Raw genomic sequence first — 14793 nt, 5'->3', positions numbered from 1 at the left:
TCAAATCCTGGGGTGGTAGGGACTTAATTCCCATGCCATGCAGATCCACAAGGACACTGGATGCCAGGTGACACTCGCTTTAGGAGTTGGCAGGGGAGGTGCCATATGCCAGGCAGGAGTTCAATGAACTTCCCTTAATTCTCTTTACTTGTTCTTCTTTACTCTCTGCTGCCAGCAAGGCAGCTGCCATTCCTTGCTACTCTTTGCTTTGATGAATTCCTTCCTCACCATGTACTCTGATTTCCCTGCATCTCTGAGCTGAATTCCTCCCCAACAAATTTTTGACCCGTTTTCATGTATCACCCCTCCTCCCCCACCAAGTCCCAGCACACTTGCTCTTTAGCCTTGATCACCCAGAGGCCCTGACTCTTTCAGAGCACTGCCCACATCCTACTGGAGCTGCTTTGCTTCTCCATGTAAAGAGCCATACACACCTGCAGATTCACTTCCCCTGGAGTAGCCTTGGCCAGTGGCTGCAGAATGTGGTAGTGTGAATGTCCAGCTCACCGGCCTCAGGAGTAGACAACTCTGAGACAGTTTACACCCAGGAGCTCTCCTGTGGGACCAGCTGAAGTTAGGCATGTATGTGACATGGTACCTGGCTGGCTCCTCCCTTTTCTGTCCTGCTTCCCCTACTCTCTGGAAGGTCTTCCTTGGGAGCACTTCCTTAATGAAGGCCTTGCACACAAATTTGAACCTTAGAGTCTGTTTCTAAAGAACCTGACCTAAGACAGTAAGGCTGGCTTGGTAAAGAGGGCCAGTCACTACTTGACTGGGTTCCTGAGAAAGCTGGAGCATCTCTCAGAAATCTTTGAAAAAAGGGAAGTGATTGTCATCTGTATGGAGTGACGTCAGTGTGAATGTGCTTGAGACAGGAAAATGGATGCAACAATCTCTGGAGAAATTCGATGCAAACCTCACCAGACAGCCTGTGCCCTGGGGAGTGGGCTGGCCTCTTCAGCATTTAGGTTTCTGGCTCAGTAAAGGAAATAAAACTATTCACTAGTCAAGTCATTCAGGACAAGCAATTTATGAAAAGCTCTCCACCACTGAGCAAAGCCATCCACCTACCAGCACTCTTCCTGCAGGCCCGCTGGTTGCATTTTTGGAATTCCTGAGGTCTGGGTTCCTGATCACACAGGCATTGGTCTTGATCTTCAGTTTTATTGTTCTTTGAGGAGACACAATGGACAGTCCTCTTCTGAAAGCCCCCTCCACAGGAAACAGTACACTGAAGGAGAGAGGGAGCAGAGTCAGAATTCTCCCGCAGGATACCCAGGGCCACTCCAGTGGGACACCGCCCACCCCGCTGCCCGCTGTGCTCCAGTAGGGGAAAGTCTGTTATCAGAAATCTTTTTGAAGGACTCAGGTAATAAGGTGCTAATAATTTGGAGAAGTGAATTTCGGAAGAGTCTAGATTATAGATTGTGTCCACTGAACTTGGCTTAATTGACTACTGAGTTTTCTGAAGGATGTGGACAGAGGTTGGATTGCAAGCAAAATAGAAAAAAATTTCATACCTGGGCCCTGGTGCCACAGGAAATCTAGTTTCTCTGAACTAGTTTTGATTTGGGGTTGGAAATCAGATGTGAGGAAAGAGGACAGAGCTGCCAGGGAAGTGAAAGGCAGGACAGAAAGCAGGAGAGGAAGACCATGGTGGGAAGGACAGAGAATCGAGCCGGCCGTGTGTGGTCTCAAGCCATTCTAGCAGGCGAAACTGCACTGTTCCTGTCATTGCACGGCTGCTGGGAAGCAGAAGGGAGATTCTCTGGCCTGTGAAAGTAGCTTATGTAAGATGATTCCTGGGGATATAAGAAAATGTATCTGAATTAACCATATATACTCTTTTAAAAAGTTCTTTTTATTGTAAAATATGTAAAACATTAAATTCACTATTTTGACCATTTTTAAGTATACTGTCCAGAACTTTAAGCACATTCACATTGTTATGCAACCATTACCACCATCCAATTCTAGAACTTTCTCATTTTCCCAAACTGAAACTATGTACCCATTAAATAAACTCCCCATCTCCCATTCCCAACCCCTGCCCCTGGCACGCACCATTCTATTTTTCGTCCCTATGAATTTGTTATAGTACTTCATGTAAATGGAATCATATACTTATCTTTTTGTGACTTTTTTCAATTTGCAAAATGCCTTCAAGTTTCCTCCATGCTATAGGATGTGCCAAAATTTCTTTTTAAAGGTAGAATAAGATTCTATTGTACGGATCACCACAGTTTGTTTATCTATTCATCCATGGATGGCCACTTGGATTGCTTCCACCTTTTGACCATTGTAAACCACAGTACTCATGATTTACATTCTATTTCATGTTTTATTACTTTTCTTACATATGTTTCTTATATAATCAAAATCTTTCAGAGGGAAGAAACCAGTTCCTCTTTCTTCATTCTGCATAGCAATTAGATGAATGCTAAATACAGCCTGACATTCAATACATACCCATCAACTGGCTGAAGAAGATAGCTGCCGTGGCAAATTCTGGAAAAATCACTAGGCACAAAAGATTCCATTTTCCATTTGAAGTGTTACTGGTCACCCAGTTCAGAAGATTAAAAAATACCAACAGTGTGATACCACTAATAAGCTCCAAATACTACTACCAAACCCTGTTTTCCACAAAACTCCCATATGGGGTAGGAGGAGAAACATCACATTTTTCTTAACATCCACTACTTTATTTGTTCTAGTTTTCATAAAGCTTAGAGCATGGTGATCAGCCTGGAACCTCATGTCTGTTTTATAAAGTCAGAGACTTCTGTGATTAAACCTGAAAGCAATTTCATTATAGGTAGAATTGCTAGGTCAGACAGTGTATGTATTTTAGGCTTCTCACTGGTTTGAATACTTTCTGTTCTGACTCCACACAGATGACCATAACTGAAGAAAGGTGCTGGGAATCCGGCTGGAGAGCAACAACCATACAAAACCTCACAATTTACAACCTCAGTGCTACCTAAGTGTTGAAATGAGAAATAGACTGCATACTTCCAGGCCAATGGGGATATTTCCAACAATTTCCTCTTCTCAGTGAGTTCCCTAAGAGCTCAGTATACTTCACTATTATGACATTTACTGGGCTATTATTCTTGCCAGAAAGAAAACTGCATTGTCCAGTTTTCCTTTACATTGAATGATAAGGACTAGAGCCTCAGGGTATTGACAGACTTAAAAATGTTCATCTTTAATTGATAATTTATGGGATTTGGTGTCCCCAAATGGGCCCCAATTTTTTTTTATTCTGGTATCATTGATATATACTCTTATGAAGGTTTCACATGAAAAACATTGTGGTTACTACATTCATCCATATTATCAAGTCCCCTCCCAAACCCCATTACAGTCACTGTCCATCAGTGTAGCAAGATGCCAGAGTCACTACTTGCCTTCTCTGTGCTACACTGTCTTCCCTATGATCGCCCCCACACCATGTGTGCCAATCATAGTACCCCTCAATCCCCTTTTCCCTCCCTCCTCACCCACCTTCCCCCACCCCTCCCCTTTGGTAACCACTAGTCCCTTCTTGGAGTCTGTGAGTCTGCTGCTGTTTTGTTCCTTCAGTTTTGCTTTGTTGTTACACTGCACAAATGAAGAAAATCATTTGGTATTTGTCTTTCTCCTCAAATGGGCCCAAATTTACATTTTCATGAGAGTTCACACGTGATCAGATTTTCTCTTCTGATGGTCACATTTGATTTGGTTAGTAATACTTACACTGTTATGCACAGCTCCAGGATATTTATGAGGAGACTAATCCCCAAACACATCTTTATTTGTTGGGTATAATCATTTCAAGTTGCGTAAGTAAAGATGAAGAAAATTGGTTTTGGAATAATGGAATTTCTAATAAATGGGAAATAAAGTCAGTTTCCAAGGAAGATATTGTAAGATGCCCAAATGTAAAGTGATTAAATTACATTTCCATGAAAAGTAACAAAACTACCCATGATAGTTTCTGTTGTCCACGTGACCCTTGGTGGGCATGGTGAGAGCTGGATACTGGGCCTGGCAGACAGCTAGCAGGGCGCATAACCAGCAGCTTACCCTGACACCAGAATCTCCTTTGGCAGTTCATCACGAATCAGCATTAGATGTCAATGAAAACTTCCACAGAAAATACTATGTGTCCTATCTAAAGAAATGGTTGACATCATTTTTCTTTGTCTACTGAGCATATTTTTAAGCTATGAAAATAATAAAATATGTATTTTTTATTTGTTGCAGGCTAATTGATTAATGCACAATGTTCCTTTAGCACTAATGAGTCATTTTGTTCTTCCTGGATTAAAGTGGAGTGGTGTCCAGAGACCAACAAAACCTTGAGTTGGATGCATAGCAGGAACCTTTTGTAAGAGTATCTGCCAGCATTTGAACTGATTATGGCTGTGCAGGTACAACTACATAGCTATGAACAAAGATAATTACCAAGAACATAGCAACCTAAAGACATCTACAGCCATTATGTTTGGCAAAATACTGTATTGGCCTGTGTTGTAATTATAACCATCAAAATATAATTACACAGGAACAGGTTACTTTAAAAAATATTAATAGTTGAGAGGTTGTTGTATCTGATACTTGTGGCTCCCCCTGCCTCCCAGCTGTTGGCCTTTGATCTGCCCCAGCTACGGCGGTAACCAGCTTCATGTGAGCACAACCCATTGGCCTGTACCTCCACCTATGCCGGGTACCTCTCACCTCCTGACTCTGGGCTTCCTTGCTGCAATGAGACATGACACGTATGGGATGATGCCCACATGTGAATAACCCAGGGCAATGAGGGGTATCAGCCATCAGAGGGGAGACTTTTTACCCAGTCCTGGAAACCAGGAGCCAGGTTCATCTCCTTCCTTCTTCCCTCTGCACAAACTGCCCTAAGAGGCAGGAATTCATACAGCTTTAAGAATGCCTTTGAGAGTGAGCAATCAGTTGTTCCTGACACCAAGCAGTGACTAGTTAGAAAAGTGGTCAGGCTGGTAATGCACCACCTTGTATTTGAGTCCCCTCCTTCCCTATCTCCTTCCTCTTTTCTATCACAGATGCTTCTCTGGCATTGTATTTCTTAATAAAGTATGAGATTTTGCCTCAATACTCTTTTTTCTAAGGAATCTAGGATATGACAAGTCAGAGTGATGACAGAATCTATCTCTGGAAGAATTTCCTTTATTGACAGTGTTATTTATGCAATAAACTTTGTGAGAATAATAAATATCTCCTTCATTCATAGCTTAGCTACTTTGTTGGCTTTCCATAAAACATCCTGGCCATGTGGCAAATTGATCTGAAAGAGACCTGAAACTCACTGAATCAGGTGAGCCTCAAGCTCAGGGCATATCAGCTACTACTTGCTTTAGGAAAAGCCAGAGGATCTAAGGCATTGAGGTCCCAAATTGCTTTTCCGTAGGTTTTGTGCCCCTGGGATAATGTTGGCATTTTGTCTTTTCTCTTCTGGATTCAAGATAGTAAGCATTGACCATATGTCAGCTAAGGGCCAACTTTCAGCTGAGATTAGCTGGCAGCAGAGTACTAGAACTAAAATCTACAGAAACACTGTAAGTCAAGAATACACCGCACATTTACAATGAAGATATATTACTTTTGAAATCAAAAGAAAACACATGCTATTTTTTTTTAACACTAAAATTAACTGACTAGACTATAACTGGCTCTTACCAGGCTCCAGTTCCCAGTGGCCCAGCGACAACAAGGGTGTCTGTTGCAGGGTGCAGTGGATGTGGGCCTTTTCATCCAGTCACAGACACCTCCTGGACAAGTCACTCCTCTCTCCTGAATTCCTCCTCCGCAGGACCTGGAACACTGATAGGCAACAGTGACGAGGTTACATAAAAATCACATGGTGATATTTTTCAGTGAAAAGGAGAGAACTGTTTACTGTCATTTTTGTTGTGTACAGTTTGATTAAGAATATTAGCATCTGTATTGGCATCGGAACCATCTGTGCAGGGTCCTTACAATGACCACTGAGTCATTTCAAATAGCAGCAAAACAAGAATTAAAGAGAAGGAAGGAGGCTGACGATGGAAATTCTGAGGATATGAGGGGGAGAAAAAAATCAAAAGATGCTAATGGTTCGACGTAAAACAATATGTCAAATGGAAGGAGTTTTGGTTAAAAACCTAAATGAATGGTCATTCCAGAATGGATGTTATCTGCATTTTGCCTTCTGGCACAAGTGTCTAGACACCAAAATATAAAAAGTAGATGACTTTATTATGATTAGCTCTGAAAGCCCAAATGGGGAACTGCAATATATTTGCAATACAATTTTGTTCATCGCCTATTAAAATGGAATTCAGTCTTCTTTTCCCACTACATAAAGCTTTAGAATTAAATTATCCACATTCAGAACAGGAAATTTGATAGGTTTGCTCAGGATTTTGATGCATTGGCTAAAATGCTCACAAAATTAATTTGAGATGACAAGTTGGATTCATGAAGGGATAGAATTCTAAAACATCTCAGGTTTTTGCTCACTCAAATAATTTTATAAGATATACTGTCTCATTTTTATAATTTTCTAGAAGGGAGTTAAATAGTTCACCAAGAACCTTTGTAAAGTACTTTGAGTACTTTGAAAAATCTTAATTATGTCATGATAACAACAATAAGACAAACATAGTTGCTAACAACTCACCCATCACTTAGGCACTGTGTGTGTGGTGGTACCACAGAAAACCACAGTGGGGTTATATACAAATAACCTTCTGCTCAATAACAGAACTAATCTATTGCTTTCACAGTATTCCCACTTTGAGAGTCAACACAGATTTTCTCCTTTTAGTGGGTCTGAGGCAAGGAGAGGAATCCCACATTTGGGATCATTGTGCATACCTGTGTGTGTGCATAAAGATTCAGGGCCACCTGACCAAGCAATCTCTAAGAAAAGGTAATGAAGAAAGTGTAAACCAGTGGTTCTGAAGGTGTGGTCTACAGACCAGCAACTTCAGCCTCTTCTGGGTACTTACTAAAAATGCAAAATTCAGGCCCCACACCAGACTCTGAATTGGACTCTCAGAGGATGGGTCCAGCCACCTGCATGTTGACAATCCTGTCAGGTGATTCTGAAATGTGCCAAAGTTTGCAAACTGCTGGTGTAGAGATGTCCCCACAGCTGCGATGCACCTTGCATGCAGATAGTCTGGGCTGGCTGACACTCACCAAAGGGGCCAGAACATTCCTATGATTCAGTCCATCAGATAGTGTATGTAGACAGAGTATCACCATTATGGGTCAGAGAAAGCTCCTAAAGGTACTCAGATCCTCAACAGCTCCTGGGAACTACAAATGAGTTTTGCATTTTCCATTTCCTCTGCTCCCTCAGGGGAGCAGTCTTCCAATTTAATGGTTTGCTCAGAACAGAGCACTTAAAAAGGTGGGAGACCTTCAGGGAACAGGTTCATGATTGGGGCTCCCAGAAGCCACTGAGGAAGCATAAAGAGCACATCTTTTTCATAACCAGAAGGCAGATCTGAGCTCAATCTCTCACAACTTGCAATTGCCATTTCTCTGACAAAGCAATCTAAGCCTCTGCAAATCCCAGGATTCTGAAAGCTGTTATCAGCCTGCTAACCTGGAGGGCTTGAAGGCTAAGTCTAGAGCATGGGAGTAGCAGGCAATTTATGTACTTCAGATCTGAGCAGGCAGGATAGGAGGAGAAAGAGGGGAAAATGGGGTCCCAGAAGACAACAGGTTTTGGCCCAGAACCTCGGGAATCAGCATGGCTGCTTTAATCTAGAGCGAACCTAATCAGCTCTAGGGAGCTCAGTTTTCTATAAGCTTTGACACTAATCCTACAGTTGCAGTTCTCTATCTTCCTTTCCCTGGCACATGGTAGGTTTCCCCCAAAATAGTTACTGATTCATTCTTTGTCCTCATTTCACTCCAAGTTCAATGCCTCCTGGGCTAAGTTCTACAGGAGGAAGAGTACAGGCACTGGAGTTTGCCTTATGCTTGAATTAATACTCCACCATTTATTCCCTAGTTGTGTGACCTCATGTAAATTTCTTAATCTCTGAGTCTCAATTTCTTCACCAATAAAATGGAATTAATAAATCCTACCATCCAGGTCGTTGTAAAAATTAAACCAAATATTGTAGATAATTGTCAAGCCCACAGACACATTCAAAATATTTTCTTTTCTCTTCTTACTATCATGCACGGATATAGTTGGGAATATTTTTTTAGCCACTGAGGCACTTGCCTATTGGCAAATGAGATCATTATACTTCACCAAAGAACAGTAACCTTGTTTCCATGTGAAGTGGGATGATGACCCAGCAGAGCCTGGGCCCTCACAAAACAGGACATGCGCACACACACACACACACACTCTAACACTTTTTATTCATACAAACAATTATTTGGGCATTTAACTGAGAAGTGGAACTCTTAAAATATACCGTGTGTGGAAAGGATCTGACCATTACCCCAGCCTGACAGCAGAAACCTAGGAGACACATGTGACGTTCTGCCCTAAGTGGCTCTCATCAATGTGGTCATGCACACTTCCTCAGCAGGGACCCCAATTTCCCAAGATGTCCACTAGGACACTAGGTTGTGACAAAGCATTGACCTGAAACCATACAATATGGTTTTCAAGTTGTTGGCCTATTCAGCCCTCAGTAATGGGCAACCAACAGAGGCCAGTCATTGGCATGATACATGTGTGGTCTTCCCTGACTTCTAGACGCACATGGTGACACAGAGAGCCACGTTTGTGCAGTTGTGTGCTGGTGTGTCTAGGGGCCTTACCTGGCTCCAGGGCTCTGCCCGCCACTCCCCACAGGGCTCCACGTTACAGCTCATGCTCAGTGGTGGAGGAATGCCAGCCAGGAACTGGCAGTGAAACGGCCTCAGGCTCTGGTGGTCCCGGCTGTCCACACACTGAATCTCCCGGATCTGGAAGCCCCCGCTGCAGTTTCTGGAGCACTGTATGGAAAGCGAGAGAAAGGGGATCCCTGAGTCCTGGCATTGGGCCTTCAGTCCCCTGACTGGGGAGCTCACACAGCACTGCGAGCTCCAGGCACAAAGAGGGGGTAGGTCTTGTTCAAGTGAACTGTTTTCCCTGAGTGCCACTCCAGCAGCTCCTGGAGATGGGCTCCGGGAGTCAGAAAGCACAGGCGTGGAAGCGTGAGGTCTGGGTGGGAGGTCCAGTTCTGTCCCTTGCTCGTCTGGAGCCCTGGGGCAAGAGACAGAAACGTATGGAACCTCGGGGTCATGTAAGTGGGGATGAACCATGTCTCAGGAGCAGCTACAAGGAGTCCAGACCTTGGGGTGCAGGTGCCTGCTGGCGCAGTCTGTCTCAGGGCCACCTCCCCGTGATGGCTGTAACCACTCAGGGGAACAGTTCTGCCCACCAGGGGACCACTCTGCCAAGCCACACCCACCTCTCCCTCAGAATCCTGCGGAAACCCCTTTTCTCCTCCGTGACACTGAAAGCAAGGTAGGTTACCCCTTCTCAAGTGAAGGGCCTGCATGAGGGAAATGAACTAACTGCTCAGTGGTTTGGCTCACAGGAGCTGAGCGTTTTCTCAGCACATGCCTACCACATGCCCTCCACAGCTCTTACCAAGGCCCTGCTCACTCCCCGTCTTCCAACATTCCCACAGCCACCCTATCGGCCCAGGCCTCTGCCATGTCTCCATAAAGGGTGGGCCTCACATGCAGGCTGCTGACTTCCTTAAATCACGGTACAACACTGGGTCCTGGGATCCCTAAAACTAGTTTACACCGCCTCTTCTGGGGGACTACTTTTTTTTTTTTTCTTGAGAGGGCATCTCTCATATTTATTGATCAAATGGTTGTTAACAACAATAAAATTCTGTATAGGGGACTCAATGCTCAATGCACAATCATTAATCCTCCCCAAGCCTAATTCTCATCAGTCACCAATCTTCTGAAGCATAACGAACAAGTTCTTACATGGAGAACAAATTCTTACATAGTGAATAAGTTCTTACACGGTGAACAGTTCAAGGGCAGTCATTACAGAAACTTTCGGTTTTGATCACACATTATGAACTATAAACCATCAGGTCAAATATGAATATTCATTTGATTTTTATACTCGATTTATATGTGAATCCCACATTTCTCCCTTATTATTGTTATTATTTTTTTTTTAAATAAAATACTGAAGTGGTAGGTAGATGCAAGATAAAGGTAGAAAACATAGTTTAGTGTTGTAAGAGAGCAAATGTAGATGATCAGGTGTGTACCTGTAGACTAAGTGTTAATCCAAGCTAGACAAGGGCAACACATCCACGGATGCAGAAGATTTCTCTCAAAACAGGGGGATGAGGTTCTAAGCCTCACCTCTGTTGATCCCCAATTTCTCACCTGATGGCTCCCCTGCGACTGTGCCTGTCTTAGGTTGTTCCTCCCTTGAGGAATCTTACCCGTCTCTGGCTAACCAGTCATCTTCCGGGGCCATACAGGGAAATGTAAAGTTGGTAAGTGAGAGAGAAGCAATATTGTTTGAAAAGGTTAGCTTTTTACTTCTTTGCAGATTCATGCCCTGTAGCTTCTATGCCCAGCATTTGTCTTGAGGTATCTTTACCACTTGGAGGAGTTATGATACTCGGTAAATTTGATATGAGGCACGAATTCTATTTAAGGGTTGTAATTAGGAAGGAAGAAGAAAAGCTATAGAAGTAGCAGACAGAGGAAAACATGGGAAGATTGATTATTTCTTTGACGTATCTTCTTGTAGAGTAACTTAAGCATGTATAGGTTTTAAACTACTAATTAAATTGCACACACACATTAACATAATAGGAATACAGTTACATAACCAAAGCAGATCTATAATTACCAGCCATCTCCAGTGAAACCAAGAAAACCAGTTAGGAATCCTAGGCATTTGTGAAAATTCATCTATGATATGATGGATATTGTCCAACTGAACTTGAACAGTCTGAGAGAAATCAGACAAGTTAAAACAACCCATTCCTGGGAACTGTTCACATCCCATATGTTCTTTTAACAGTAGATAGTCTGTAGTTGTGAGATTTTGGAGTGCTACAACTTGCACTTCTCCTAATTCTTGGTTGAGTTCCAACGGTGTAGATCCAGTCAAATTTGTTGTTTTACTGTATGCACAAGCCAGCTTAGATATCTCCTTCTTCATTCCCATGGCAAGTCCAAGAACCAGTGGGATGAATGCAGCTACAATTGTAGCAGCACCTGGATCTTTGTTGAGGTTTTTTGATGATCATCTTCTGGTATGAGTCTTCCAGAGAGTGCTGATGTTGGAAGTTCTTCTTCATATCGTATCTTAGTTCATTTCTGGGTAGCCCAATTAGGCTTTGATCCTCTGTATAAACACCAACAGACCCTTTGCCCACACTTTGATATGCCCTTTATACCCTTGTGTAGAACTCATTGGAGGTCACCACACAGGAACTGCTTTTTTTTTTTGTTATCATTAATCTACACTTACACGAAGAATATTATGTTTACTTGGGGGACTACTACTTTTGTTTACTCTCTGACCTCTTGGATTTTGGAAGCTACTCCATCTTCCACCTAGTTAGATTTTACTTGATCATAACTTGAGCTTCCAAGACTTGGCCTCCAGTCTGTTTAGAATGCTGTGCTTGCCAAGTCCCTTCAGCTTATCTTGCCTCTGCATTCTAGTCTCTGAGGCAAGTCCTGGCTTGGCCTTGCCTGTCTCATCACGCTACCCAAGTAGGTGGGAAGGAGGCAGACCCCTGTGTTCCTCAGCCTCCCCTGACCCCAGGTTCTCCATAGGTCAACAACACATCCCTGTGGTCCTTATGGCCTGAATGCTCCTCTCTCCACCCATCCACTCCCTGCTGCTGCTGTTACTCTGGGACTCAGCCTAAATGTCACCTCCTCTGGGAGGCCTTCCTTGAATGCCTTATCCAAAGGTCTTTTAAGATTTCTCTCAGCTCCTTCTCTGCTTTCATCATAGGAGCTTGAAATGTGGAACAATTTTTATTTACTCTGTCCACCCTTTTTCTTGGACTGTCCCTGCCATGAAGTTGGAACCCTTTCTGTCCTGGTCACCATTGTGTCCCCAGCACCTAAGGACAGGCACAGCATAAATGGTCCATACAGACTTGTTGAATGAGTATAAGAATTCTGAGAAATAGGCAACTTAGGGGGCTCCCAGTTGGCTAAGGAGATCTGTGGTCGCCGTGGGGATGGAGAGTAGCTTCCTTACCCTGCCCAATCCTTTCATTAATAATCTCAGTAGCTGTTTTGGTTGAGGAAATGCACCAGAAAGGAAGGGTGCCCACTGCTGTAAGGCTTTCATATAGCCCCCCTCTACGTGGTAAACGGTTTTGCTCTTTCTGGCTATGGTTCAATGGTCATAATTGTAGCACTGTGGATGGTGAAAGAAAATTCCTCAAAACTTTTCAGTAGAGGTACATCCCCAAATACTGTTCCTTGTTCTTCTGCCATCTGGTAAACTGCAGAAAATCATCTGACTTCTAACCTTGGGCTAAACAGAAAGATATGGGCCCATGTGACAAGGGGGCAGTGTGATTCTCTAATGCTTCCAGAAATCAGGTGTGTTTATCTTCTTAGAAATAAGCAACATTTGCAAGACATTCCCCCAAAAACAAATTAAAAGCTTCATTTTCCTACCATGCAGTGAGTACACAGAGGAAAAAGTAACTGCCAAATTAAAAGCAGCTGCAGAACCAATGATAAAGCATGATAATAATTTCTATACAAAGCAGCCCTTTATCTGACAAATCAAATTTCTAAGAAAGAGCACATGGTTAAAACAAGAGGGCAATTTATTAGGACAAGGGAACTTTATAAGACGTAAGTGTAAAAAAAAAAAAGACATACGTGTAATATGGGTTTTTTTCTTATTTTCCATTTGTTGTATAATCTGCTATTCCTAAATTTAATTTTCAAATTAGCATTAGCTTTTTGTTAAAGAGTAGGTTCACATTCAATGAAAAATGAAGATTATTCATATATATATATAAGTAAATAATAAGGGAAGATTCTAAATCTATGACTTCTCTATTTTATTTTCAAAAGGGCCTCTGACTCAGCAAGAGGGAAGTGGCAGGGTATTAAATTACTCTACTTCTAATGCTGTTTTGCCTTTGTGTGTTGAATGCCAATTATTATTTTCATTTTCTTATTGCCTTATAGAAGGGTCATTTGTATTCATGTTTTCCTAACCTGGAGCCTAAGGACCAGACTGAGGACAGCAGCCAGACCTATGAGAATAGAAAGAGTGGCCAATGCCTTGTTGTGAGCCAATAGGCCTAGTAGGTTTCCAGTTGCTGCTCAGTTCGTTTAACTGATGTGGTCTGCAAACCAGACTGTTAGAATGGAAAATACCCTTAGCTTATAGGAGCTACTGGCCGGGATCAAATGAAATCACAACCTTGTGTTGTTTTTGATACAGTTTTCATGTTGGACTGCTACAGAGGGTTCAGATGAGTATAGTGAAATTAACAAAGGATTGGGAGGTCAGCAGACTGAATTCCCATATGACTCTGACACCAAGGGGTTACGTGACCGCTTAATCACTTCATCCCTCTAAGTTTCTGTTTCTCCATTGGTATTAAAAGGAGGATAAAATAGATGATGAAGCTATCTCAACATCATAGGGTCATGTAAATTTTATGGGATTGCTGGATTTGTATTCTTTTTTGTTTGTTTCTCAAACACTTTCTTGGTCTCCAAGTTGCACACCCAATATTAAACCAGGATACAGAATTCTTTCTACTCCTTTCCTTACACTAAGCAGATTCTTAGGATTCTTAAGATCAAATAATTCCTTCCAAAAATTCTAAGTTGAACAACACCAAAATTTATCCTCCCATCTGCTTTCCCAACCCACCCCCACTTCTCTACCTTCCACTTATTGGTCATTTACTATGTTCCATGCTCTATATCCCAATCTAGCAGGGGGGAGAGTCACAAAAATGAGTAGAAGCAGTAAAGATGATATGTCATAAGTTGTTCCTGATGTAGTGAGGGCACAAAAGAGGAGGTGGTCAGTTTCATCTGAAGAGGTCAAGAAGGTTTGAATAAAGGAGCCAAAGCTTGAGCTGAATGATTTAAGATGAGGAGATGCTCACTTGGCTGGCAGAATAGGGTGGCTGCCATTCAAGGTGGAGAGAATGGCATATGGATCCGCACAGTGAGGTAAACAACAAGGGTTGTTTAGGAACAGCAAGTGGATCAGAATGGTAGAGCAGAGGATCGGGGTGGACAAAGAGAGATGGTCCGAGGCCACCATAGAGGGCCTTGTGGTTTGGACATCAGTCTTCAACTAAAATGTTCTTGGGGTCATGCTTTCTGCAGTCCCAAAGGCTTCTATTTATTGTCATTCCCTATTTCTTTTTAGGGATCTCTTAATCTGAAGCCTTTGGGGGTGTCAAAAGAGAGTGGTAGTTTACACACATAACAGATTATATCAAGAGTGAAATAAATGCAGTAATTTTTAGTGTGTTATCTACCCTCTTGCTACTCAATTTTTGCTTTCTAGGAGAAGTTCCCCTATAACATGCAATTAAATGTTTTAACTTTTGCATACTGGGCTTTAATATACTTTCCTGGGAACACGTTATCTATGAAAGCTGGGAACTTCCAGTATTTAGCAAGATAAGGCTCTTTCCCTATTTACTTCATTTGTAAAAATTAAAAAAAAAATGTAGCGCTGCCCCAGACAATTTATAAACTCCCATAAACATATAGGTAAGAAGTAGAATAAGACAGAAAGACTAGCAATATATGTAACTATAT

General features: G+C 42.4%; 1 protein-coding gene and 1 long non-coding RNA gene across 3 annotated transcripts in view; one reads left to right on the top strand and one right to left on the bottom strand.

Annotated features, from left to right (window-relative positions):
- Positions 1-5694, top strand: part of LOC130682003 (uncharacterized) — a 38081-nt gene extending 32387 nt beyond the window's left edge. Inside the window, exon 5 of the long non-coding RNA XR_008995297.1 lies at positions 2898-5694. This is a non-coding gene — a long non-coding RNA (uncharacterized LOC130682003). The remainder of the gene's footprint in view (positions 1-2897) is intronic.
- ADAMTS12 (ADAM metallopeptidase with thrombospondin type 1 motif 12) overlaps positions 1-14793 on the bottom strand; it is a 327971-nt gene that overhangs the window by 22921 nt on the left and 290257 nt on the right. For both annotated transcript variants that reach the window (XM_057496003.1, XM_057495999.1), the window contains exons 21-23: positions 8800-8976; positions 5701-5844; positions 1072-1231 (exon numbers count right to left, since the gene is read on the bottom strand). In XM_057496003.1, coding sequence (XP_057351986.1) covers positions 1072-1231; positions 5701-5844; positions 8800-8976 — 481 coding nt within the window. The remainder of the gene's footprint in view (positions 1-1071; positions 1232-5700; positions 5845-8799; positions 8977-14793) is intronic.

Source organism: Manis pentadactyla, chromosome 2, assembly GCF_030020395.1.
Source record: "Manis pentadactyla isolate mManPen7 chromosome 2, mManPen7.hap1, whole genome shotgun sequence".
Classification (NCBI taxonomy): domain Eukaryota; kingdom Metazoa; phylum Chordata; class Mammalia; order Pholidota; family Manidae; genus Manis; species Manis pentadactyla.
The sequence above is the reverse complement of the archived record's forward strand: the minus strand, read 5'-3'. Positions and strand labels throughout refer to the sequence as shown.